The sequence below is a fragment of the Chiloscyllium punctatum genome, chromosome 5, assembly GCF_047496795.1.
Source record: "Chiloscyllium punctatum isolate Juve2018m chromosome 5, sChiPun1.3, whole genome shotgun sequence".
Classification (NCBI taxonomy): Eukaryota; Metazoa; Chordata; class Chondrichthyes; order Orectolobiformes; family Hemiscylliidae; genus Chiloscyllium; species Chiloscyllium punctatum.
In genome coordinates this window covers 80,878,810-80,904,430 of record NC_092743.1, presented here as the reverse complement: position 1 = coordinate 80,904,430, position 25,621 = coordinate 80,878,810, and the positions used below count along the sequence as shown (strand labels likewise).

Below are 25,621 nucleotides of genomic sequence, written 5' to 3'. Positions count from 1 at the left end.
CCTGAAAACAAAATTAAAAAGGAACCCTCCAAATACACAATCAAATTATATATATTTGACCTCTAAGAGGGGGAGAATTTATCTTATTCTTTGGTTAGGGACCAATGGTTGCTGGTTTAGAAAGACTGAAGTCAACAATGGAGAATTGCCAAGTGCTATTAGCGCCAATGACCAAAAGAATTCTTATGAGTATAGAAAACACAATAATTTGCACGAAATTTACTCTGATGCACCCTCTGTGTGGCCACACTAGAAAATTTAGAGTAGTGGCAATATCACCTAGAATCAACTGGGAGTAAAGGATCGATATTCATTCCTCTTCTTCATTAAAAGAATTTTATAAAATGCATCAGGAAGGAAGTGGGCTAAAAAACTCTCTCATTAACCATCCGCACTTGCTTAAGAATGAATACAGAGTGATGTCATGGGAAATTAATTTAGTTACATCACATCACATATTCTCTAGTAAACTCACCCATTTATTGCAGGAGTTTTGCTTAGATGAAACAAAGGTGTGACTCCATACACATAGAGTGCTTTCAGACTAGTGAGAGATGGCCAAACTGTACTGTTCCAGCATAAAGTAGCAGACGTGTCATTGAAGTAGGCCTTACTTTGCTCCTTCACATGTTCTTTCCCATTTCTTTCTCGAAGAACTATTATCCAAGTAATTCCAAGAGCTCTGTATACAAACATTTTTAAGGCAGTTAATTGTAGGTTGACACTATGGTCAATTTGATCACAATCCTTAGAGTCAGCAAAAACCTGACAAACCGGATTACCTTAAATTTAATCTCTGTCAGTGCACTGCTAAAGAATACTGCATCAATTTTCAAAAGTTTGAATAACATATGTATTTTAGCACCACTAATTCATCTCTCCTTTAAATTATGAGAAATATTTATGATCACAGAAAATGTTAAAATATCTTGAATATCAAGTTGTCCAGCTGTTCAGATGAAGTAGGTTTGTAGTAGATGTCCATGTTTAGCCGGTCGCCAGAAAAATGGAGAGGTCCAGGAAGGGGAGGGAGGTGTCTGAGATGGTCCAGATGAATTTGAGGTCAGGGTGGAAGGTTTTTGCGAAGTTGATGAACTGTTCAATCTCCTTGTGGGAGGACGAGGTAGTGCCGATACAGTCAGTCATCGATGTAGCAGAGGAACAGGTGGGGAATGATGCTGATGTAGCTGTGGACTGTTCCACATACCCAACGAAGATGCGGGCATAGTTGGGGCCCATATGGGTGCCCATGGGTACCCTTTAGTTCGGAGGAAGTGGGAGGATTGGAAGAAGTTATTAAGGGCGAGGACCAGTTTAGCCAGGTGGATGAGGGTTTCAGTGGAAGGGTACGGGTTAGGTCAGCAAGAGAGGAAGAAACTGAGGGCTTGGAGGCCTTTGTTGTAGAGGATAGGTATGTAGAGGGACTGGATGCCCACAGTGAAGATAAGGTGTGGCGACCAGGGAAACAAAAGTCTTGGGGGAGGTGAAAGACATGGGTGGTGTCCTGAATGTAGCTGGACAAAGGGAGACAGTATGGTGTCAAGGTGTGCAAAGATGAGTTCAGTGGGGCAGGGCAGGCTGAGACAATGGTTCAACCAGGGCAGTCAGGTTTGGTGAATTTTAGGGAGGAGGTAGAATTGGGGGTTGCAGGGTTCTCTGATTATAAGATTGGAGGCTGTGGGTGGGAGATCCTCAGGTGATGAAGTTGTGGATGGTCTGAGAAATTATGGTTTGGTAGTGGGAAGGGAGGTAATTGTTGAGGGGGCATTAGGAGGTGGTGTCTGCGAGTTGGCGCCTGTCTTCAGCAGTGTAGAGTGCACCGAACAAACCCCCCTCGCCCTTGTCTGCTGGTTTAATGGTGATGTTGGGGGTTGGAGCGGAGGGCTGAGCATTGCGAGGATGAGAAGTTGGAGTGGGTGAGGGGTGGACAGGTTGTGGTGGTCTATGCCGCAGTGGCAGTTGGAAATGAAGAGATCAAGGACGGGTAACAGAAACTCCAGTGCCCTTCCAAGCATCTCGGGAAATTTTTTAAGAAGGTAGTGCTGTCTCAAAAGCACTATTATGCTCTTGAAAAAAGAAAAAGAAACATGGGAAAATAAGATCAGGGAAACAGCCTTTGCACTTTGCTAGGATATATGTTTCAATATTGAATTCCCTTCCTTGATAGGAGTTGCTTCATGCGTATTAGTGATTATGCAAATGATTGTGATATTGCATCGGTCAAGATTGTCATGTAAACTGAATAAAACAAGGCAAAATATAGCAGAATAGTTAAGAAGGTATCAGATAATGGATTCAAATGTTTAGATTTTGATTCGTCTGAGACATGCAATTCCATCAACATAGCAGACTTCCTCAGAAACAGTATCTCTGGTATTCACTAAATTTAAGTGAGGGGAATGTGGGATCAACTTGTATTTGTGGAATATGAAAACCCTTGAAACACATGGACCTAAGAATTTTGAAATGACAGACAGCCCTTAGCACAAATATACAGATACCGACTATGTAATAAACAGGTAAAACCAGACATTAAGTAAAACACAGTGGCTCAGCAAAAGGAAAGCAATTTTTTCTGCTATTATGCTCAATGGTAAAGGGAAATGCCATTGCCTCTACTTGATGTAATCAAGAAATTGTCTACCACATTAAATCATGTTGAAAACTTGCCGTTGTTATTATGATGCGTTTCCATTGAAGAGAGAAATGGATATGTCCATTTTGGTTCCAAGTGCTACTGTCCTTGATCTCCATAGGCAGAAGAAATGTTTAAGAGCATTGTGAATTTATCATACTGCTCAGGACCTATTTTTATTGGAAAGGCCTGCATTGTTTCACTGATCATACTGGTTTGGACTGTGGAGAATATACCAGGAACTGTGACCAGTGGAGAACCACAAGGATTGGTGCTAGGTCTTCTACTTTTTGTCATTTACATAAATGATTTGGATGCAAGCAAAAGAGGTACAGTTAGTGAGTTTGCAGATGACACCAAAATTGGAGGTGTAGTGTACAACTAAGAGGGTTACCTCAGATTACAACAGGATCTGGACCAGATGGACGAGTGAGCTGAGAAGTGGCAGATGGAGTTTAATTCAGATAAATGCGAGGTGCTGCATTTTGGGAAAGCAAATCTTAGCAGGACTAATACACTTAATGGTAAAGTCCTAGGGTGTGTTGCTGAACAAAGAGACCTTGGAGTGCAGGTTCATAGCTCCTTGGAAGTAGAGTCATAGTAGATGGGATAGTGAAGGCAGCGTTTGGTATGCTTTCCTTTATTGATCAGAGTATTAAGTACAGGAGTTGGAGGTCATGTTGCGGCTGTACAGGACATTGGTTAGACCACTGTTGGAATATTGCGTGCAATTCTGGTCTCCTTCCTATCGGAAAGATGTTGCGAAACTTGAAAGGGTTCAGAAAAGATTTACAAGGAAATTGCCAGAGTTGGAGGATTTGAGCTATAGGGAGAGGCTGAATGCACTGGGGCTGTTTTCCCTGGAGCGTCGGAGGCTGAGGATTGACCTTATAGAGGTTTATAAAATCATCAGGCGCATAGATAGGATAAATTGACAAAGTCTTTTCCCTGGGGTGGGGGAGTTAGAACTAGAGGGCATAGGTTTAGAGTGAGAGGGGAAAGATATAAAAGGAACCTAAGGGGCAACTTTTTCACAAGAGAGTGGTGTGTGTATGGAATAAGCTGCCAGAGTAAGTGGCGGAGGCTGGTACAATTGCAACATTTAAAAGGCATTTGGATTGGAATATGAATAGGAAGGGTTTGGAGGGATATGGGCCGGGTGCTGGCAGGTGAAACTAGATTGGATTAGGATATCTGGTCGGCATGGACGGGTTGGACCGAAGGGTCTGTCTCCATGCTGTACATCTCTATGACTATAAGTGGATGAACAATAAATATTTATATCTTTTTATGCTAAGAAACAAGGATGATGATAACACCAACAGACATTGGAATAGAAAATACTTGAAGTGGTTCCTTAAAGGGCTGACAAACGAAGTGCAAATGTAAAATAGCTAGTCCTACAAAACTGTTTTTTCATGAAATATAGGTGTCACTGACAAGACCAGCAATTGTAAACCATCCTTAATGATCTTTAAAATATATAACTTGATAAGCTATTTCAAATGGCATTTGAGAGTCAGCTGCTTTACTGATTCTGGAATCACGTGCAGACAAAAATTAGGTAAGGATGGCAGATTTCTTTCCCTAAACAAAGTCAGTGAAGGAGACGAGGTTTTCAAACAACAATCCATGATAGCTTTTGATAAACATCACGGAGGCTGGCTTTATATGCCTGATTTTAATAATTGAATTTTAAATTCCACCAACTGCCATAGTGAAATGTGAACAATTAATATCAGCAAAACTGAGCAAGTCTAGCAGCATCTGTAGTGAAACAGAGTTAACGCTTTGAGTCCAATACAACTCTCCTTCAAAACTGAAGAACAGTCAAAATATTAACTCTTTCTCTCACTGCAAATGCTGCCAGACCTGCTGAGTTTCTCCAATTTTTTTGTTTCTACTCCACTGAATTTTTGTTTGGGACTCTGAATTACTGGTCTAATGATATTACTAGTACACCCTTTGCCCCCTCCAAATCCAAAAGCATTGATGTGGGAGACTAGCCAAAAGTACATTGGGAGGTGGATTCTGAATGCAATCATACTCAGCTCCACAGGGCATTAGTGAGACAGAATTTGGAGTACATGTACGGTATTAGTCACTGAACTTACAGAAGTTCAGAGAAGGTTTAGACAACAAGGCTATGGTAGAAGTGGAATTAGGCCATTCATCGCACTCAGCTCAGCCATGATCAAATGGAAGAGCAGACTATGTTTCTCATTCCCATTCTCCTGCCTTCTCCCTGTAACCCTTGATCCCTTACCAATCAAGAACTTATCTTTATCCTAAATACACTCAATGATTTGGCCTCCACATTTTTCTGTGGCAATGTATTCCACAATGTAACCACTCTCAAGCTGAAGAAATTCCTCATCTCAGTCCTCAAATGTCATCCGTTCCCGTAGGCTGTTCCCTTGGATCATAGTCTCTCCTGTTAGTACAAGCATATTTTCCATGTCCAGTCTATTCAGGCTTCTCGGTATTCTGCAAGTTTCAATCAGATCCCCTTCCATCTTTCTAAACTCTATCAGTTACAGGATCTAAGTCCTCAACTGTTCCTCATATGACAAGCCTTTTATCCTCAGGATCATTCTTGTAAACCTTTTCTGGAGTCCCTCCAACACCAGCACATCTTGCTTAGATAAGGGACACAAAACTGCTCACAACATTCCAAATGCCATTTCACTAGAGCCTTGGACAGCCTCAGCAGTTCATCTCTGGTTTTGTATTCTAGACCTCTTGAAATGAATGCTTACACTGCATTTGCTCTCCTACCTGCCAAATGGGAGACTTAAACTAGGACTCCCAAGTTCCTTCGTGCTTCAGATTGCTGAAGCCTTTCTCCATTTAGAAAATAGTCTGTACCTCTATTCTTCCCAACAAAGTACATACATTCACACATTGTATTCCATCTGTTACTTCTTTAACCACTCTCCTAGCTTAGAACATAGGACACAGAACAATACAGTGCAGAACAGGCCCTTCGGCCCTCAATGTTGCACCGACCTGTGAACCAATTGAAGCCCACCACCTACACTATCCCATCATCATCCACGTGCTTATCCAAGGATTGTTTAAATATCCCTAATGTGGCTGAATTAACTACATTGGTAGGCAGGGCAATCAATGCCCTTACCAATCTTTGAGTAACCAAGCTGCTTCTGACATCTGTCTTAAATCTATCACCCCTCAATTTGTAGCTATGCCCCCTCGTACAAGCTGAAGTCATCATCCGAGGAAAAAGACTCTCACTGTTTACCCTATCTAATCCTCTGACCATCTTGTATGTCTCTATCAAATCCTCTCTTAGCCTTCTTCTCTCCAATGAGAACAAACCCAAGTCGCTCAGCCTTTCCTCATAAGGCCTTCGCTCCAAATCAGACAACATCCTGGTAAATCACCTAGGCACCTTTTCCAGTGCTTCCACATCCTTCCCATAATGGGGCAACCAGACTGTATGCAATATTCCACTAATGTTTTGTACAGTTGAAGCAGGACATTACGGTTACAGAACTCAAACCCTCTACCAATAAAACCTAACCACGTATGCCTTCTTAACAGTACTATTCTTAATAGTTGGGTGGCAACTTTCAGGGATCTATGTACATCTGCACTACCAAGAATCTTTCCACTGACCCAGTTTTCTGCCTTCCTGTTATTCTTCCCAAAGTGAATCACCTCACATTTATCTATATTCAACTCCATTTACCGCCTCTCAGCCCAATTCTGCAGTTTATCCAAGTCCCCCTTCAACCTACAACATTGTTCCACACTGTCCGCCAGTCCACCAACTTTAGTATCATTTGATAGCCTTCGTCCAAGTCATTTATAAAAATAACAAACAGCATTGGCCCTAAAACAGATCCTTGTGGCACATTACTAATAACCAGACTCCAGGCTGAATATTTTCCATCAACCACCACTCTGCCTTCTTACAGAAAGCCAATTTCTAACCCAAACTGCTAAATCACCCTCAATCCCATGTCTCTGCATTTTCTCCAACAGCCTACCATGTGGTACCTTACCAAAGGCTTTACTGAAGTCCATACATATCACATCCACTGCCCTACCTTCATCCACATGCTTGGTCACCTTCGCAAAAAACTCAATGAGGTTTCTGAGACATGATCTGCCCTTGACAAAACAATATTGACTATCTGCAATCAAATTATTGTTTGCTAGATGATTATAAATCCTCTCTCTTATAATCCTTATAATTACCTAGGTCATCTCTACTGTCCTTCTTGAACAATAGTGCATTTGCAGTCCTCTGGTACTAAACCTGCAGACAAAGATCAAGGCAAAAGGCCCTAACACCTCCTCCCAAGCTTCCCAGAGAATCCTTGGATAAATCCCACCAAGCCCAGGAGATTTGTCTATTTTCACTCCTTATAGTATTGGTAACACCTCCTCCTTACTAACCTCGGTCCTTTATAGTCTAATATCCCGTATTTCATTCATCTCCTCTATAATATTCTCCTTTTCCGCAGTGAAAACAGATGAGAAATATTCGTTTAGCACCTCTCTGATCTCCACAGGGTCCACGCACAAACTTCCCACTTGTCTTTGACTGGCCCGATTCCTACCCTAGACACCCATTTATTCCTCACATACCTATAGAAAGCTTTAGGGTTCTCCTTCATTCTACCTGCTAAGACTGTTCATGTCCTCTCCTTGCTCTTCTTAACACTCCTTTAAAAGCTTGTCCAAGTCCTTCTGCAGTTTCTTTGTTTCCTCATCACTATCTGTTCATCCACCTATCTTCGTGTCATCTGCAAACTTAGCAACAATGCCATCAGTTCCTTCATCCAGAACATTAATGTATCAGGTGAATAGTTGCAGTCCAAACGTGGACCCCTATGGGACTCCACTGGTCACCGGATGCCATCTGAAAAAGATTTTATTCCTACTCTCCGCCTTCTGCCGGTCAGCCAATCCTCTACCCATACCAGTGCCTTGTCCCTAACACCATGGGTTCATTACCTTATTTGGCAGTCTCCTGTGTGACACTTTGTCAAAGGCCTTCTGGAAATCCAAATAGATTATATCCACTGGCTCGGCTTATGTTAACTTGCTCATTACCTCCTCAAAAGAATTCTAATAAATTTATCAAGCATGACCTCTCCCTAACAAAGCTATGCTGACTCTGTCCTTTCTTACCATGTACTTCCAAGTACTCCACAATTTCATCCTTCATAATGGACTCTAAGATCTCAACAATGACCATGGTCAGGCTAATCGGCCTATATTTTCCTGTCTTCTGCTTTCCTACCTTCTTAAACAGGAGTGTTATATTAGCCAATTTCCGGTCCTTTGCTTTCCTCTGACTCTAGTGATACGTGAAAGATCACCATTTCCTCTACAACCTCCTCAGCTATTTCCTTCTGGATGTAATCTATCTGATCCAGGTTATTCATCCACCTTCAGACATTTCAGCTTCCCAAAACATTTTCCTTAGTAATGGCCATTATACTAACCACTTCGCCCTGAATTGTTTTGAAGCTCTGGTATGCTGCCTGATGTCTGTCACTGTGAAAACTGATGAAAAGTACCTAATCAGTTCCTCCACCATTTTTGCTCACTATTCCTAGTTCTTCCAGCCTTATGTTCTAGTGATCTAATGTACGCTTCTGCCTCCATCTTACCTTTCCGATATCTAAACAATCTTTTTGCAGTCTTCTTTTATATTACTAGCTAGCTCATTCTCATGTCATCTTCTTTTCTCGTATTGCATTTTTCATTATCCTCTGCTAGTTTTTAAAAGGCTTCCCACTAATCTTCACCACATTGTATGCTTTATACTGTCCCTTGCTTCCCTCGAGAGGCATGGTTGCCTCATCTTCCCATTAATATGTTGTTTCTTCTTTGGGATGAATTTCTTCTATGCTGTCAAATTGTTGAAAGAAACTCCTGCTATTGCTGCTCTACCGTCATCACTGCTAGGCTTCCAATCAACTCTAGCCAGCAACTCCCTAATGTCTTTAAAAGAAACTGACACCAGTGTACCTGCACAATTACTGCCTTTGCTATTTGAATTTATGTATCGCTGGACATCGGAGTGCATCTGGGAAAATTAACAAACAATGAAGTTTACAATTGATCTTGGAGGAACTGTTTGGGTGAAGTTCACAGCACAGAAACAGATAAGTGAATTGTTTTTTTAAGTGTGGCCTACAGAAAGTCTGCAAAAATGAGTAGAGTGTGTTCTTTCTTGATTATATGTTTTTTTGAGACATGTCTCTTGATTAAGCTTAAAATACAAGCCATACCTATTAATTTAACCTGAGGCAGTATTTTGTAGAGGAATAAGACGGTGTTAATTTCTGGGTCTGTAGATTGTGAAGGAGCAAAAATGGCCTTGAGGAGAGTGATATGTGCTTCTTGTCAGATGTGGGGGTTTAAAGAGAGGTTAAGGGTTAGTGTGGATTACATCTGCAACAAATGCTGTTGGTTGTGAATCACATCTGATCGAATGGATCGGTTGGAGAGACAGTTAGAGGCAATGAGGAATTTGCAACAGCAACAGTATGCGATGGATGGCAGTTATAGGGAAGGGGTGAGGGAAGTCTCAGATACACTCACATAGATGGGTTAATTCCAGGAAAGGTAAGAGAGGTAGGCAGCTAATGCAGGAGCCTTTTTTGGCTATCCCCATTTCAAACAAGTACCTTGTTTTGGAAAATATAGGAGTGATCAATTTGCAGGGGAACGTAGCGCAAACAGCCAAGTTTCTGGTATTGCGACTAGCTCTAATGCAATGAGGGGTACGTCAGGTTCCAAGAGATCAATTGTGTTAGGGGACTCTCTAGTCCGAGGTACAGACAGACGTTTCTGCCTGTTCAGCAAAAAATCAGAATGTTGTATTGCTTCCCTAGTGCCAGGATCAAGGATGTCTGAGAGGATGCAGAATGTTCTCACGGGGGAGAGGGGCCAGCAAGAGGTAATTGTACACATTGGAACCAACGACATAGGAAAGGAAAAGGTTGAAATTCTGAAAGGAGATTATGCAGGAATTTTAAAAGGAGGTCCTTGAGTAGTAATATCTGGTTTACTCCCGGAGCTACGAGCTAGTGAGGGCAGGAATAGGAGGATGGAGCAGATGAATGCATGGCTGAGGAGCTGGTTTATGGGAGAAGGATTCACATTGTTGGATCATTGGAATCTCTTTTGGGGTATAAGTGACCTGTACAAGAAGGACGGATTGCACCTAAATTTGAAGGGGACTAACATACTGGCAGGGAGATTTGCTAGAGCTGCTCGGGAGGATTTAGACTAGTAAGGTGGGGGGGGGGTGGGGGGAGAAAGGTGAGTAAAGACATCAATCTGAGACTGGTATAGTAGAGAACAGAAGCAAGTCAAACAGTCAGGACAGGCAGGGACAGGGTAGGACTCATCAATTAAGCTGCACTTATTTCAATGCAAGGGGCCAAACGGGGAAGACGGATGAACTCAGGGCATGGTTAGGAACATGGGACTGGGATATCATAGCAATTACAGAAACATGGCTCAGGATGGGCAGGACTGGCAGCTTAATGTTCCAGGATACAAATGCTACAGGAAGGATAGAAAGGGAAGCGAGAGGAGGGGGAGTGGCTTTTTTTGATAAGGGATAGCATTACAGGTTACTGAGGGAGGATATTTTTAGATTACATTACATTACAGCGTGGAAACAGGCCCTTCGGCCCAACAAGTCCACACCGACCTGCCGAAGCGCAACCCACCCATACCCCTACATTTACCCCTTACCTAACACTACGGGCAATTTAGTATGGCCAATTCACCTGACCTGCACATCTTTGGACTGTGGGAGGAAACCGGAGCACCTGGAGGAAACCCACGCAGACACAGGGAGAACATGCAAACTCCACACACAGTCAGTCGCTGGAGGCGGGAATTGAACCAGGGTCTCTGGCGCTGTGAGGCAGCAGTGCTAACCACTGTGCCACGGTGCTGCACAAATTTCTGGAAATACATCCAGGGAAGTTATTTGGGTGGAACTGAGAAATAAGAAAGGGATGATCACCTTATTGGGATTGTATTATAGACCCCCTAATAGCTAGAGGGAAATTGAGAAACAAACTTGTAAGGAGATCTCAGCTATCAGCAAGGATAATAGGGTGGTTATGGTAGGGGATTTTAACTTCCCAAACATAGACTGGGATTGCCATAGTGTTAAAGGTTTAGATGGAGAGGAATTTCTGATGAAGAAAACTTTCTGATTCAGTATGTGGATGTACCTACTGGAGAAGGTGCAAGGTTTGACCTACTCTTGGGAAATAAGGCAGGGCAGGTGACTGAGGTGTCAGTGGGGCAGCACTTTAGGGCCAGCGACCATAATTCTATTAGATTTAAAATAGTGATGGAAAAGGATAGACCAGATCGAAATTGGGGAAAGGCCAATTTTGACAGTATTAGGCAACAACTTTCAAAAGCTGATTGGGGGCAGATGTTCGCAGGTAAAGGGATGGCTGGAAAATGGGATGCCTTCAGAATTGAGATAACGAGAGTCCAGAAAAAGTATATTCCTGTCAGGGGGAAAGGAAAGGCTGATAGGTATAGGGAATGTTGGATGACTAAAGAAATTGAGGGTTTGGTTAAGAAAAAAAAGGAAGCATATGTCAGGTATAGACAGGATAGATTGCGTGAATTCTTAGAGTATAAAGGTAGTAGGAGTACACTTCAGAGGAAAATCAGGAGGGCAAAAAGGGGACATGAGATAGCATTAGCAATTAGAATTATGGAGAATCCAAAGGGTTTTTACAAATACATTAAGGACAAAAGGGTAACTACAGAAAAAAAAAGGCCCCTCAAAGATCAGCAAGGCGGCCTTTGTGTGGAGCCGCAGAAAATGGAGGAGATACTGAACAAGTATTTTGCATCAGTATTTACTGTGGAAAAGGATATGGAAGATATAGAATGTAGGGAAATAGATGGCGAATGGAGGGAATCCTGAGGGACAGGATGTACACGTATTTGGCAAGGCAAGGACTGATTAGGGATAGTCAACATGGCTTTGTGTGTGGGAAATCAGTCTCACAAACTTGATTGAGTTTTTTGAATAAGTAACCAAGAGGAATGAGGAGGGCAGAATGGTAGATGTGATCTATATGGACTTAAGTAAGGCGTTCGACAAGGTTCCCCATGGGAGACTGATTAGCAAGGTTCGATCTCATGGAATACAGGGAGAACTAGCCATTTGGATACAGAACTGGCTCAAAGGTAGAAGACAGAGGTTGGAGGTGGAGGGATGTTTTTCAGACTGGAGGCCTGTGACCAGTGGAGTGCCACAAGGATCGGTGTTGGGTCCTCTACTTTTTGTCATTTACATAAGTGATTTGGATGAGAGCATAACAGGTATAGTTAGTAAGTTTGCAGATGACACCAAAGTTGTAGGTGTAGTGGACAGCAAAGAACATTACCTCAGATTACAACAGGATCTTGATCAGATGGGCTGAGCTGAGAAGTGGCAGATGGAGGTTAATTCAGATAAATGTGGGTGCTGCATTTTGGGAAAGCAAATCTTAGCAGGACTTATACACTTAATGGTAATATCCTAGGGAGTGTTGCTGAACAAATTGCAGGTTCATAGCTCCTTGAAAGTGCAGTCGCAAGTAGATAGGATAGTGAAGAAAGTATTTGGTTTGCTTTCCCTTATTGGTCAGCGTATTGAGTACGGGAGTTGGGAGGTCATGTTGCGGCTGTACAGAACATTGATTAGGCCACTGTTGCATCCAATTCTGGTCTCCTTCCTATCAGAAGGATGTTGTGAAAGTTGAAAGGGTTCAGAAAAGATTTACAAGGATGCTGCCAGGGTTGGATGATTTGAGCTATACGGAGAGATTGAATAGGTTGGGGCTGTTTTCCCAGCAGCGTCGGAGGTTGAGGGGTGACCTTATAGAGATTTACAAAATTGAGGGGCATGGATAGGATAAATAGACAAAGTATTTTTCCCTGGGGTTGGGGAGTTCAGAACTAGAGGGCATAGGTTTAGGATGAGAGGGGAAAGATATAATAGAGACCCAAGGGGCTACTTTTTCACACAGAGGGTGGTACGTGTATGAAATGAACTGCCAGAGGAAGTGGTGGAGGCTGGTACAATTGCAACATTTAAGAGGCATTTGGATGGGTATATGAATAGAAAGAATTTAGAGGGATATGGGCTGGGTGCTGGCAGGTGTGACTAGATTGGGTTGAGATATCTGGTCAGCATGGACGGGTTGGACCAAAGGATCTGTTTCCATGATGTACATCTGACTCTATAATTGCAATCCTTTACATCTGATCATAACTAGTCCCTCTCAAAGCACAGGACAAATTCTATCATTTTAAGGTCACTGCCCTGAAGGGATTTCTTTATCTTAAGCTTCCTAATCAAGTCTGCCTCATTATGTATCACCAAGCCAAAATTACCTGTTCCCTCAGTTTCTAACACAAGCTGCTCTAAAAAATCTTATAGACATTCCATGAATTAGTTTTCTTGAGATCGACTACCAACCTGATTTCCTTAGTGTACCTGCATTTGAAGACCTCCATGATTATTGTAATGGTGTCTTTCTTACAAGCATACTCTATCTTCTGATTTATATGTTCTTCACCACATCTTGATGACTGCTAGGAGACCTGTACATAACTCCCATCAGGGTCTTTTATCCTTTACAGTTCTTCGACTCTATCCACAGACATTCTATGTCTTCTGACTCTACATCACTTATTGTGATTGATTTAAACTGCATTTCCTACCAACGAGGGAACCCCAACCCCTGCCACTGTGTCTGTCATATCGATAGTGTCCTTGGATATTCAGTTATATAGAGTCCATAAGACCATAAGACATAGGAGTGGAAGTAAGGCCATTCGGCCCATCGAGTCCACTCCGCCATTCAATCATGGCTGATGCGCATTTCAGCTCCACTTACCAGCATTCTCCCCGTAGCCCTTAATTCCTCTAGGCAACAAGAACCTATCAATCTCGGCCTTGAAGACATTTAGCGTCCCGGCTTCCACTGCACTCCGTGGCAATGAATTCCACAGGCCCACCACTGTCTGGCTGAAGAAATGTCTCCGCATTTCTGTTCTGAAATGACCCCCTCTAATTCTAAGGCTGTGTCCACGGGTCCTAGTCTCCTCGCCTAACAGAAACAATTTCCTAGCATCCACCTTTTCAAAGCCATGTATTATTTTGTACATCTCTATTAGATCTCCCCTTAATCTTCTAAACTCCAACGAATACAATCCCAGTATCCTCAGCCGTTCCTCATAGGCTAGACCTGTCATTCCATAGTCATAGTCATAGAGATGTACAGCATGGAAACAGACCCTTCGGTCCAACCTGTCCACGCCGACCAGATATCCCAACCCAATCTAGATCCACCTGCCAGCACTCGGCCCATATCCAGTTCCTAGTCCTTATCCCCTTGCAGCCACGCCTTTGTGATACTCACATCATCATTCCTGCCAATTTACAACTAAGCTACAAACTTATTTAATTTTATTTTGTATACTGCGAACATTTAAGTACAACACCCTCAATCCTGGTTGACTGCCCCCTTCTCTTAATTATGCCCTCACCTACCATGCCTCAAGTTAGATTTGTGACTCTTTCCTGATCCCAACTTTCTCCTATTATTTGTTCTGGAAACTTTAATAACCTCCCTAACTTAAACTTATTCTAGAATTTTCCACATAACTGAATCAAACATCTCAGGGTCAGTTTAAAATAAAGGAGCTCCCATTCAGAAGCAATGAGGAAACATATTTTCTCCAAGGGTTGAGCGTCTTTTAAATTCCCTTCCTCAAACGACAGTGGATACAGACTCTTTAAATATGTTTAAAGCATAGAAGCATAGATTTTTGGTGATCAAGGGATGAAAGGTCAGAGATATGCAGGAATGTAGAGCTGAAATGAAAAGCAGATCAGCTGTGATCTTCTTGAACGGTGGATCAAGGTCTAAATGCCAAGTGATCTATTCTTGATCCTTCATATATAAAAGAAAGGATAAGGGTTTCTGCAGATTACTTAAGGCAGACACTGAATAGCCGACATTACGGGCAGAAGTAGACAGATTTTATGGTAGACAATGAGGTTAGAGACTCAGCAAAACTTCAAATAAGATGTAGATGTTAAAAACAATCTGGTTTAGCCAGGGGCAGCAAGGGAACAGAATCAGTTGCTGTAGAACATGTTGTTTCTGTCCCTGCAACATGTTTGGTATGCACAGTTTCATTGCAGGGAATCTGAGCAATTATCAACAATCAAACTAGAGAAATTGAAGTTATTAAAAGTTGACAAAACCCCAGGATCAAATGACCTTCACTCTAAAATATTAAAAGAGGGGGTTACAGATATAGTAGGTGCACTGGTGAAACAAGTTTTGAAACTTCCATTAATTCTGCAATGATGATTGCAGATTGGAAAGTTATAAATGTAAGCCCAATGTCAAGAAGGAGAAAGAAAACAGACTTGTTGGTCCAATGCCAGTAGAAGAGAAAATATTAGGACTAATATAAATAGCTTGATTATTCTATACTTAGAAAATAATTTAAGAGGAAAGCATGTTTGACAAACCTGATGGGAGTTTGTTGAGGTTGTTACTACTAGAGTTGATGAGGGAAACTAGTGGATGTGGTATATTTGAATTTTCAGAATGCTAATGTTTAAGTCCTACTCATGCATTTGGTAAACAAAGTAAAGCACATAGGCAGGGGATAATATATTAGCATGCACTGACAATTGGTCAACAGGCAGAGAACACAGTACAGGAATAAATGTGCCATTCTAAGATTGGTGACCAGTGAGGTACAGCAAGGATCAGTGTTTGGGACCCAGCAGCTCACAAATTAAAATCAATTATTCGGATGTGGGGATCAACCGTAATATTACTAAGTTTGTAGATGATACAAAACTTGGTTGGAATGCAAGCAGTGAGGATGTAAAAGGCTCCAAGGTGGTTTAGGCAGGCTGAGTATGTGGGCAAAAGCATAGCAGATGAAATATAATGTGAATAAGAGTAAGGTTATCCCCTTTGGCAGGAGGAAGTGATATGCAAGAATATTTCATAAATTACTAGATATTGGAAAATGTTGATGCCAAAAGATCCATATTCATACATCTGTAGAAGCTAGCACGCTGGTGCAGCAAGCAATGTTAGACTTTATCACAACAATATTAGAATATAAGAGCAATAAGCTTCAATTATACAAGATGCTGGTGAAATGGTACCAAGTATATTGAATGTAGTCCTGGTCCCTTTGCCCAAGGAAAGATGTCAGAACTATCCTTTAGTGAGACGGTGAGCAGACTGGCGAGGGCTTGGATTATCTGTCTCTAATTCTTGTCAATTCCAAACTTGCAGAAATTTGCAAAATTCTTTGAAGAACACTCAGGGTAGATGCAGAAAGAATGCTTCCCCTCACTATGAGCTCTGGAATTAGGAAACAGAGTTACAGAATAAAATTTAGGGCTGAGATGAGGAGGAATGTCTTCACTCAAAGGGAGAATCTTTGGAATTCTGAAATTCTATATCCCGAGAGGGCTGTGAAAGCTCAGTTATCAAGTATGTTCTGTAACAAAGTCAGCCAGGTGGACTTCTTAGAATAGGAGTTCTTTGATTGGACCAGATTAGCACTTCTCTCAGGGAACCTCAGCTGATAGACAGGAACAGGAATGTCAGATATTCTGTTCACCCTGAAAGTTAGCTCTGAGGGAGCTGGATCAGTGTCAAAGACTCTCCACATGTAAAACAAAAAAGTGATAAGATACCAGTCTCTGGGGATTTATTTCAATGGGAGGAAAAGAGAAAAGCACGCTTCTGAATAAATTCATTCACAAGAGTCTTCTTTTAGATGGGGTAAACATTTTTGACACCATGCTGTTATTTGGGAAATATATGGAAAGAATGAATTATTTTTTCTGGGAAAATTACATTGGGGCAGATGAAAAGCAACAAATAATTCTCCATGCAGCTTTTTTGATTGTCAGGATCCTGCTTTCTGAGGCACCAGATACTAAAACTTTTCAAGAGTTGGACTCAGTTAAGGAATATTATGGCCCCAAGCAAACTCTAAATCTGAGATGCTATTGGTTTCACTCAGCAATTCAAGAACCAGGGCAATCCATAATCGGGATTTTCAATTAGGGCAAGATGACAGGGAGAAGCGGGTGACTTTGATTTAACCCTTAATGAGATGCTGAGATACCGTTTAGTATGTGGGATTAATGATGAAACCATTAAAAAGTGGCTAATTTAGTAAGAGGCTCAGACCCAAGCTCAGTGGGTCGAAATTGGTTGAAAGATTCAGCTCGAATGGCTCAAATCTTTTTAATTAGAAAGACAGTAAAGTTCTAATTAAATACCCATAAATTCTTCAGGAAGGTCTAGGGACTATCAAAGGAGTCAAGGTCACCTTGTTAAGCAGGAAGCAATTCCACGATTCTGCAAAGGCCAACCAGTGCCATTTGCCTAACGGGCAAAAGTATAGGCAGAAATCAGAAGGTTGGAGAACAAAGGAATCACCCATCCAGTCCAGTTTGCAGTTTAAGCAGTACCAGATGTAATGATTGTAAAGCCCGACAGGTCAGTTCACCTCTACTGAAAGAGGTAAGTGCCACCCACAGTAAGTGCCACAAGGCAGTCAAATTCAGCGGTGGGCTTTAGTACCAAGTGCCTATAATTACAAGTTGGAATACCATCCAGGAAACCATGTAGCAAATGTGGTTGTGTTGATCTGCCTCCGGCTGGCAGATACACCATTGATGGTACCACAACTGGAAGTGTCTGTAAGTGTTGTAAATTTTCTGGACACCTTTCCAGTCACAGCTGACAATATCTGCTTTTGAAGGCAGAAAGATCCGGTCTTGGCAAAACTGAAACAGCTGGTGGCGATGGAGAAAAACTAAAGGGCCATCACAACCAGAACTGAAACGTTCCTGGACCCGGAGAAACCAACTAATTCCACCAGGGTCATCCAGGCGTTTCCAAAATGAATATGTTGGCAAAATTGTCTGGTAGCCAGGATTGGATGCAGACATAGCTGCATTAGTAGGGCAGTGCCCAGAGAGCCAAACAAAAATTACTTCCTGCAGCTCCCCCACATTCGTGGCAATGACTGGTTAAACCATGGACTTGGTTGCACATTGAACTAATGAAAGGACCTGCATAGCCAATGTTCTTAGTCACTATGGACCCCCACTGCAAATGGTTGAATGTGCATAGAGTTCACTTGCAAACCACAGGGACAATGATAGAAAAACTGCATTCATCTTTTGCAATACACGGGCTTCTGAAAATGTTGATCACAAATAACAGGTCAGCAGGGAATTTGAGTAGTTCATCAAGTCAAATGATATTCAACATACAAGGACAGCTCCCTACCATCAATCATGTAATGATCCGGCAGAAAGAGCAGTCCAAACATTGAAGGCAGGCTTACACAGCAGCCTACAGCTTTACTGTCCCGGTTCCTATTTAATCATTTGACCACTCCTTATGCAACTACAGGATAGCTCCAACAGAATTGCTAATGGGGAAAAGACTCCACAGCAGGTTAAATCTGATGGAAATGGCAGATGTTGCCACCTCATTATCTTTGCTGCCTGAAGATAATTAATTTCTTTTGAGGTACTCACAGCACAAGAGGTGAGCTGATGTGCGTTACACACCATGCATATCAGAGGCAGAATTTCAGCAACATGACTGAGCTGAGGTGCCCCAGAAGAACCTCCAAAACAAAATGAACTGGCTTGTGTCCTTTTACTGTGTCTCACACCTGCACACACACAACATGGGAGCTGGGGCAAAAATAAGCACTACTGCAGTTAGGTGGTAGTGTGGGGGTATAAAAAATAAGGAGTGCCAGAGGTTCTGTAAAAAATAAGGAATGTCAAGCATCCTTTACACGCTGAGAGCTGGCTCTAAAGAAAAAGAAGAGTGTTTGATCACGCAGAATTGCCCTCTGAGAAAGGCACTGCTTGTCAGTGGCCACTTGGGTGTTTCTGTTCTTCCTGGTAGTGGAAATTGAATAAAGATTTGTATACCTGTTGTCTTTCACTGTGTCTCACACCTACACACACACACACACACACACACACACACACACGAAAAAGAAAGAAAAAACCAAGATTAAAAAAAGAAGAATAGGAATGTCAGCCAAACTGGCTATAAACAGGTCCAGGCAGCCAGCCACAGAGAGGGGGTCATTTCAGCTGACTTGGCTGCCTATCCTCCGTGGATATGTCGAGCCTGGGTGTCCTTGGAGAGGGAGCATGCAATACCCACCAACAGTCTCCATGCCTTTAGGGATTAATCAGCACCACGAGAAGTGGAGTGCTTTATTTCCCCCTCCAATTCTATTTTGCTTTGATCCCTACCCTCCCCCTTTACTTTGTTTTTCACATAAGCATTGCCATTACCAAGCTTTCCTTGTTACTGGTTCCCTGGCCACGGGAATGTTGAATAAAATTGTTTTGCACGGTGTTCTTACTGAGTCCCTGCACTTACACACATGCTTTGGGGAAAATAAGCACTACTGCTGTCTCGTGGGGCTTTAAAGAACAAAAAATAAACAGGAGAATATAAGAACAGGAGTGTCAAGGCTCCTGTTCAGTCTGAGGGCTGGCTATGATGGAGCTGAATCAGTGTCAAGGTCTCTCTTCATTTCAACAAAAGGGTGACTTGGTGACAGCTTCTATGGAGTTATTTCAGTTCAAGATAGATTTGTAGATTTCTAGTCACTAATGACATCAAGCAATATGGGGATAATGCCCTATTTGCACGTTGAAGTAGATATTAAGCATCATCTAGATGAGTGGAGCAGGCTTAAGGGACCGAATGGTCTACTCCTGTTTCTATTCATAAATCAGCATCAGATAAGTTTGACAACACAGGATTTGTGAAGCTGTTGAGAAGGCCTGAATGACTTACTCCTGTTAAGAGAGCTGATAACAAACAGCAGACAAGAAAATCCTTATGTTATATATTTAGATTAAACAAAAATAGAAAATAACAGAAACACTCCTCAGCAGGTCTGGCTCTGTGTTGACCGAAACAGAAAGTCTTAAAGTTCACCGACCTGAAATATAAACGTAGCTTTGCTCCACAGATGCTACCAGACCTGTTGAATATTTTATTGTTTAATATTTCTCAGACTCCACAACAATTTTGTTCGTGTTAAATATTTTCAGATGTTGCAAGATATAGAAGCTTGTAGAATAATCACCACTTTAGCCATCAACTCTTAAACCCGATTTTGTGCATCAAGATGTAAAAAGCACATTGAATTGGCTCAACAACTTACAACATTACACACTTCTACAAAAGCTTTTGTTTGAAAAAAAAACTGTTTCTGGAAAAAGAAATGTTACAAAAACATGATCTCTTCCACAGTACCAGTTAAGGAAAAAAAACTAAAATTACCTCCAAGTCTTTCCTTTGTTTATATTAAAACTAAAACAAAAATTCCACAAGTCAATATTTCCAGTAACAGGAAGCTTATAGTATCCTAAAAGTGCTACAAATATTTGAGGCTAGACACCTATCACTCTTGTAATTATTACTCCAGGTCCAAATAAAATTCTGAAAAGAAAATCTAAAAAATCATCCACAGGGTGACACTAGGTTTATAATTTGCTTTAAATGTTTAAATGGTTTTCAATGGCTCTGCAAATTTGGGCACGAGTGAATGAGCCATATAGACAAGAGAAGTCACAAATACAAATCACTTAACTAGTAATCTAGTGAATTTTCTCTGAATTGCTTCTAAAGCATTCACATCTTTAAATAAGGGGACAAATATTACATACAGTAGCAACCAATACAGTAGTACTGCAGAGACACTGTTACTTGTCAGTAATGTTGAAAGCATGTTGCTATGAACACCAAGGAAACACTCATAGTACATTGCTTTATCAGTTAAAATGACTGCAATACTATATGTTTCATCATGTAATCTAACGTTACATGGTAACTTCAACAAATACCCAATGCATTCTGACAGTAGCAAATCTAATGCAAAATAGTACATAGAAACATAGGAAATAGGAGCAGGAATAAGCCATTCAAGCCTGCTCTACCATTCATGATGATTATGGCTGATCATCCAACACAATGTACAACAGTATGGATTTTGAGTCTTTCTCTAGCTGGAATGTCTATAAGCAATTCAAATTTGATTCTAAAATTAAACATTGTATATCTGAGTGGGAATTCACATATTAAGAAAAATGTCTTTAACGTTTGTAATACTCAAGGGATCAATACGGAATTAATTCACATCACATCCATAAAATTGCTTTTTATTCAAAAAAATCTGCAAACAAAGACCATTGGAGGAAATGATAATTGCTAAACTCAACATTTTCAAGATCAAATATTAAATTCATTATCTCCCTTTTGCAGGTATTTCTAAGTTTCCTATTTCAAAATGGTACTGAAAGTGTTTGCTTACTTCACAGCTTCTTTGTACTTGGATGGCAATCCTGTATAACAGTTGATGGATTTCAACAACTGGCCCACTCTTCTTGTGCCCAGACCTGCACATTTGGATATGTACTCTTTTTTCCAGAATCCTGTTGGGCAGTCCTGGATTGTAATTCTGCTTAGTTTCTCAGTAGCTATGGCTACACCCCTGGGCTTCCAGGCATTTCGCTTACATGCAAAATACCTGCAGTAGATTCTATGCCAAATTAAACTAGAAAATGATACAAACATAAAATAACATATACTTATTATTCCTCTATCACATTTTAAAAAGTAGGTTTTACACACTAATATAAATGTCAACTTAATTTTACTAATATTTGGAAATGAATATGGCAAAATAAGGCATAACAGCCTCAAAATTACACTGAGCTATTCACACACAAAAGCTTGAACAATTTTGATAAAACTCCTCTTTCTGCTGCTTCAGAGACATTGATCTATTTACATTAAGTAGCAAAGAGAATTTACAATGAAAATATCAAGCTTCTTAGTGCCCAGTGGTGCAATTTCAGGTCTCAAGTGACTATGATAAATAATGAATACAATCCAAAATGATACAAAACAAAAACACTTTGCCACTTAGCAAAGATTAATAAAAATCAAACATACTTCTATAATACAAATCACTAAATTATAAAAAATAGAAGGCAGATTGCAACATTACAATAATGCCTGCATGACAGAGGCTGAATTATTTTTGGGCACTGCTTAATTTTAATTATTTCTAATACAATAAGTGTCCCTTCAGATATCTGTGCCAGCTAAGAAATCAAACACTTTAACAAATAGGCCAAGTTCTTCCTTTTTAAAACAAACTCAAGTCGTCAAATATAAAACATGAAAATTAAAGAATGAAAAGTTAAGACTGTGAAAATAATTTAATGCCTCGTCAACCAATACAATTTTTAAATCATAATGCTTCTAGGTACTTTTCCCAAATCCCTTGTTATTCTAGATCCTTTCCTTTGCTCTAAATTTTCTGCCTCCACTTTCAGTTGTCCCTCCACCCCTCAAATCTTGTTTATCTGTGTGCAGTCAAAACCAAAGAAAATCATGCAAGTCGTGCCCTTGATTTCCCATGAACATCTAAATAGCGATAACTCCACCATACAAAGTAAACTATATTTCAGATTTCATTTAAAATAAATTGCTGAACTTCAGTACCGCAGTGTGCTTAAAATGTACGATATATGATTTTGTATTTCGATGTTTGCTCACTTTTTAGTTCACTTACTTGTCATTAGCTACCTGATAGAAGGACTTGCTCACACAGCCTGCACACAATAAGGATGATATATCCAAGTAGGAAAAGATTTGCTGTAGAACTTCCCATGGTAAGCTAGAAGTAATTTTCATATTGTTATGTTGTAGAATGATTTAAGACAATCCAATACAAAGCCTCATTTGGATGAAAAAGAATATATTAAACAGTACTCAAAGGCAAAGTAAACAAAAGCCCTCATTAGTTAGGAGAAAGTGAGGACTGCAGATGCTGGAGATCAGAGTTGAAGAGTGTGGTGTTGGAAAAGCACAGCCGGTCAAGCAGCATCTGAAGTGCAGGAGAATTAATGTTTCAAGCATAAGTTCTTCATCAGGAATGAGGCTTGTGGCCTAAGTGGGCTGAGAGATAAATGAGAGTGTGCGTGTGTGTCTGTGTGTGTGGGGGTGGGGGGGAAAAGAGGAGGGAGAGAGAGGAGAGGCAGCTGGGAATGCGATAGGGAAATGAAGGTGATAGGTTGGAAAGGAGGATGGAGCGGATAGGTGGGAAGGAAGATGGACAGTTAGGACAGTTCAAGAGGTAGGTGCTGAAGGAGATGTGGCTGTAGTAGTGGGTCTGCTTCAGGACGTGATGGAACTCTTGAACTGTCCTACCTGTCCATCTTCCCGCCCACCTATCCTGTCTGACCTATCACCCTTCACCCTCACCTTCACCTTCAGCTACCTATCGCATTCCCAACTACCTTCCCCCAGCCCATTTATCTCTCAGCCCCCTTGGGCCACAAGACACATTCCTGATGAAGGGCTGATGCTTGAAGTGTTGGTTCTCCTGCTCCTTGGATGCTGCCTGACCCTCAATTAATTAGCATTGTAAAGAGAGATAACCAAAGTTTCTAAGGAGAATTAGGTAATAAACAAAAATATTGGAGACACAGTCATAAATTTAATTTTTTACCATATTGGAAATTGCATTTCAAATGCTTTAACTGTTTTTTTTAAAAAGATAGACACCGTAATTCCAGAACTGCAAAATGAAAAGCTTTGACTTTGTGTCTCTTTTAGCAATATTTAAGCTTTATACAACCAAATAATCATTTGCAAGATGCTATGAAACAAGTCTGATCTTGCTAAAATAGACAAAGCTCTTGCAACACAAGCTCTGACGATTAAGAAGATTATGGCTGAATCTATGCATCAACTCCACTTACTCACCTAATTCCATAGGCTATGATAACTTCAGTGTCCAAAACGTTATCAGGTGAAAACAGATTAAGTACCCATAGCCCTCTAAGGTAGAGGAATCTAAAGATTCACAGATCTTTCAATCATAACATTTCACCTTATCTCTGCTCTAAAAGTGATCAGGCAGACAAGTTAAGGTTAAAAATAAATCAGCACAATCTGATTAAATGGCAAAGGAGGTTTGAGGGATCAGATGGCCTAATCTTGCTTCTACTTTTAATGTTCTTGAACCCATTATTGTGGATGACGACTCTTCAGCCAGAGCTTTATATTTCAAAAGCAAGTAGAGAAATATGCAAGCAGGTGAACAGGTGAAGCATCACTGACATTAAGGAAAATAGGAAAAGAAATCTATAAATAAAGCATAGTTGCATGTGTGAAGTATTCATAACAAAATTGTGTCATTCACATTACAGAAGGAGGTCATTCAGCTCATTGAATCCATGCCAGCACTATATGGAGCAAGCCTGACAGCTCCATTCCACCAATCTACCTCCAAGTCCTACAAGTCTAACTTCTTCATGATCATCCTAGCTTCCTTTTAAAATCATTCATCATCCATGATTCCATTACCTTGTAAACAGGAGATTCCAGGCCATTATCACTCATTGCCTTCTCACATTTTCCCCTGAATCTCTTGCACAAAACCCTAAATCCATGTTCCCTAGTCCTTGCAACATCAGTTAATCAGGACACCTTTTCTTCCTCTACCTTATCCAAACCTGCCATTACCTCGTGCATGGTAAAAACAATGACTGCAGATGCTGGAAACCAGATTCCGGATTAGTGGTGCCGGAAGAGCACAGCAGTTCAGGCAGTATCCAAGTAGCTTCAAAATCGACGTTTCGGGCAAAAGCCCTTCATCAGGAATAAAGGCAGTGAGCCTGAAGCGTGGAGAGATAAGCTAGAGGAGGGTGGGGGTGGGGAGAAAGTAGCATAGAGTACAATGGGTGAGTGGGGGAGGGGATGAAGGTGATAGGTCAAGGAGGAGAGGGTGAAGTGGATAGGTGGAAAAGAAGATAGGCGGAAAAGAAGATAGGCAGGTAGGACAAGTCATGGGGACAGTTACTGAGCTGGAAGTTTAGAACTAGGGTGAGGTGGGGGAAGGGGAAATTAGGAAACTGTTGAAGTCCACATTGATGCCTTGAGGTTGAAGTGTTCCAAGGCGGAAGATGAGGCATTCTTCCTCCAGGCGTCTGGTGGTGAGGGAGCGGCGGTGAAGGAAGCCCAGGACCTCCATGTCCTCAGCAGAGTGGGAGGGGGAGTTGAAATGTTGGGCCACGGGGCAGTGTGGTTGATTGGTGCAGGTGTCCCGGAGCTGTTCCCTAAAGCGCTCTGCTAGGAGGCGCCCAGTCTCCCCAATGTAGAGGAGACCGCATCGGGAGCAACGGATACAATAAATGATATTAGCCGATGTGCAAGTAAAACTTTGATGGATGTAGAAGGCTCCTTTAGGGCCTTGGATAGAGGTGAGGGAGGAGGTGTGGGCGCAGGTTTTGCAGTTCCTGCGGTGGCAGGGGAAAGTGCCAGGATTGGAGGGTGGGTTGTTTGGGGGCGTGGACCTGACCAGGTAGTCACGGAGGGAACGGTCTTTGCGGAAGGCGGAAAGGGGTGGGGAGGGAAATATATCCCTGGTAGTGGGGTCTGTTTGGAGGTGGTGGAAATGTCGGCGGATGATTTGGTTTATGCGAAGGTTTGTAGGGTTGAAGGTGAGCACCAGGGGCGTTCTGTCCTTGTTACGGTTTGAGGGGTGGGGTCTGAGGGCGGAGGTGCGGGATGTGGACGAGATGCGTTGGAGGGCATCTTTAATCACGTGGGAAGGGAAATTGCGGTCTCTAAAGAAGGAGGTCATCTGGTGTGTTCTGTGGTCGAACTGGTCCTCCTGGGAGCAGATCCGGCGGAGGCAGAGGAATTGGGAATACGGGATGGCATTTTTGCAAGAGGTAGGGTGGGAAGAGGTGTAATCCAGGTAGCTGTGGGAGTCGGTGGGTTTGTAAAAAATGTCAGTGTCAAGTCAGTTGATCTTCCGTAATTACACCAGCACCAC

The 25,621-nt window shown here is 41.6% G+C and overlaps 1 protein-coding gene across 4 annotated transcripts in view; it reads right to left on the bottom strand.

The window, feature by feature from the left end:
* The window catches only part of fbxo15 (F-box protein 15), a 65,658-nt gene that overhangs the window by 33,522 nt on the left and 6,515 nt on the right, over positions 1–25,621 (bottom strand). For 3 of the 4 annotated variants that reach the window (XM_072570648.1, XM_072570651.1, XM_072570649.1), the window contains 3 exons: positions 22,349–22,453; positions 21,080–21,322; positions 476–682 (listed from right to left, as the gene is read on the bottom strand). In XM_072570648.1, coding sequence (XP_072426749.1) covers positions 476–682; positions 21,080–21,322; positions 22,349–22,453 — 555 coding nt within the window. The remainder of the gene's footprint in view (positions 1–475; positions 683–21,079; positions 21,323–22,348; positions 22,454–25,621) is intronic. The other variant, XM_072570650.1, reaches the window with a different exon arrangement.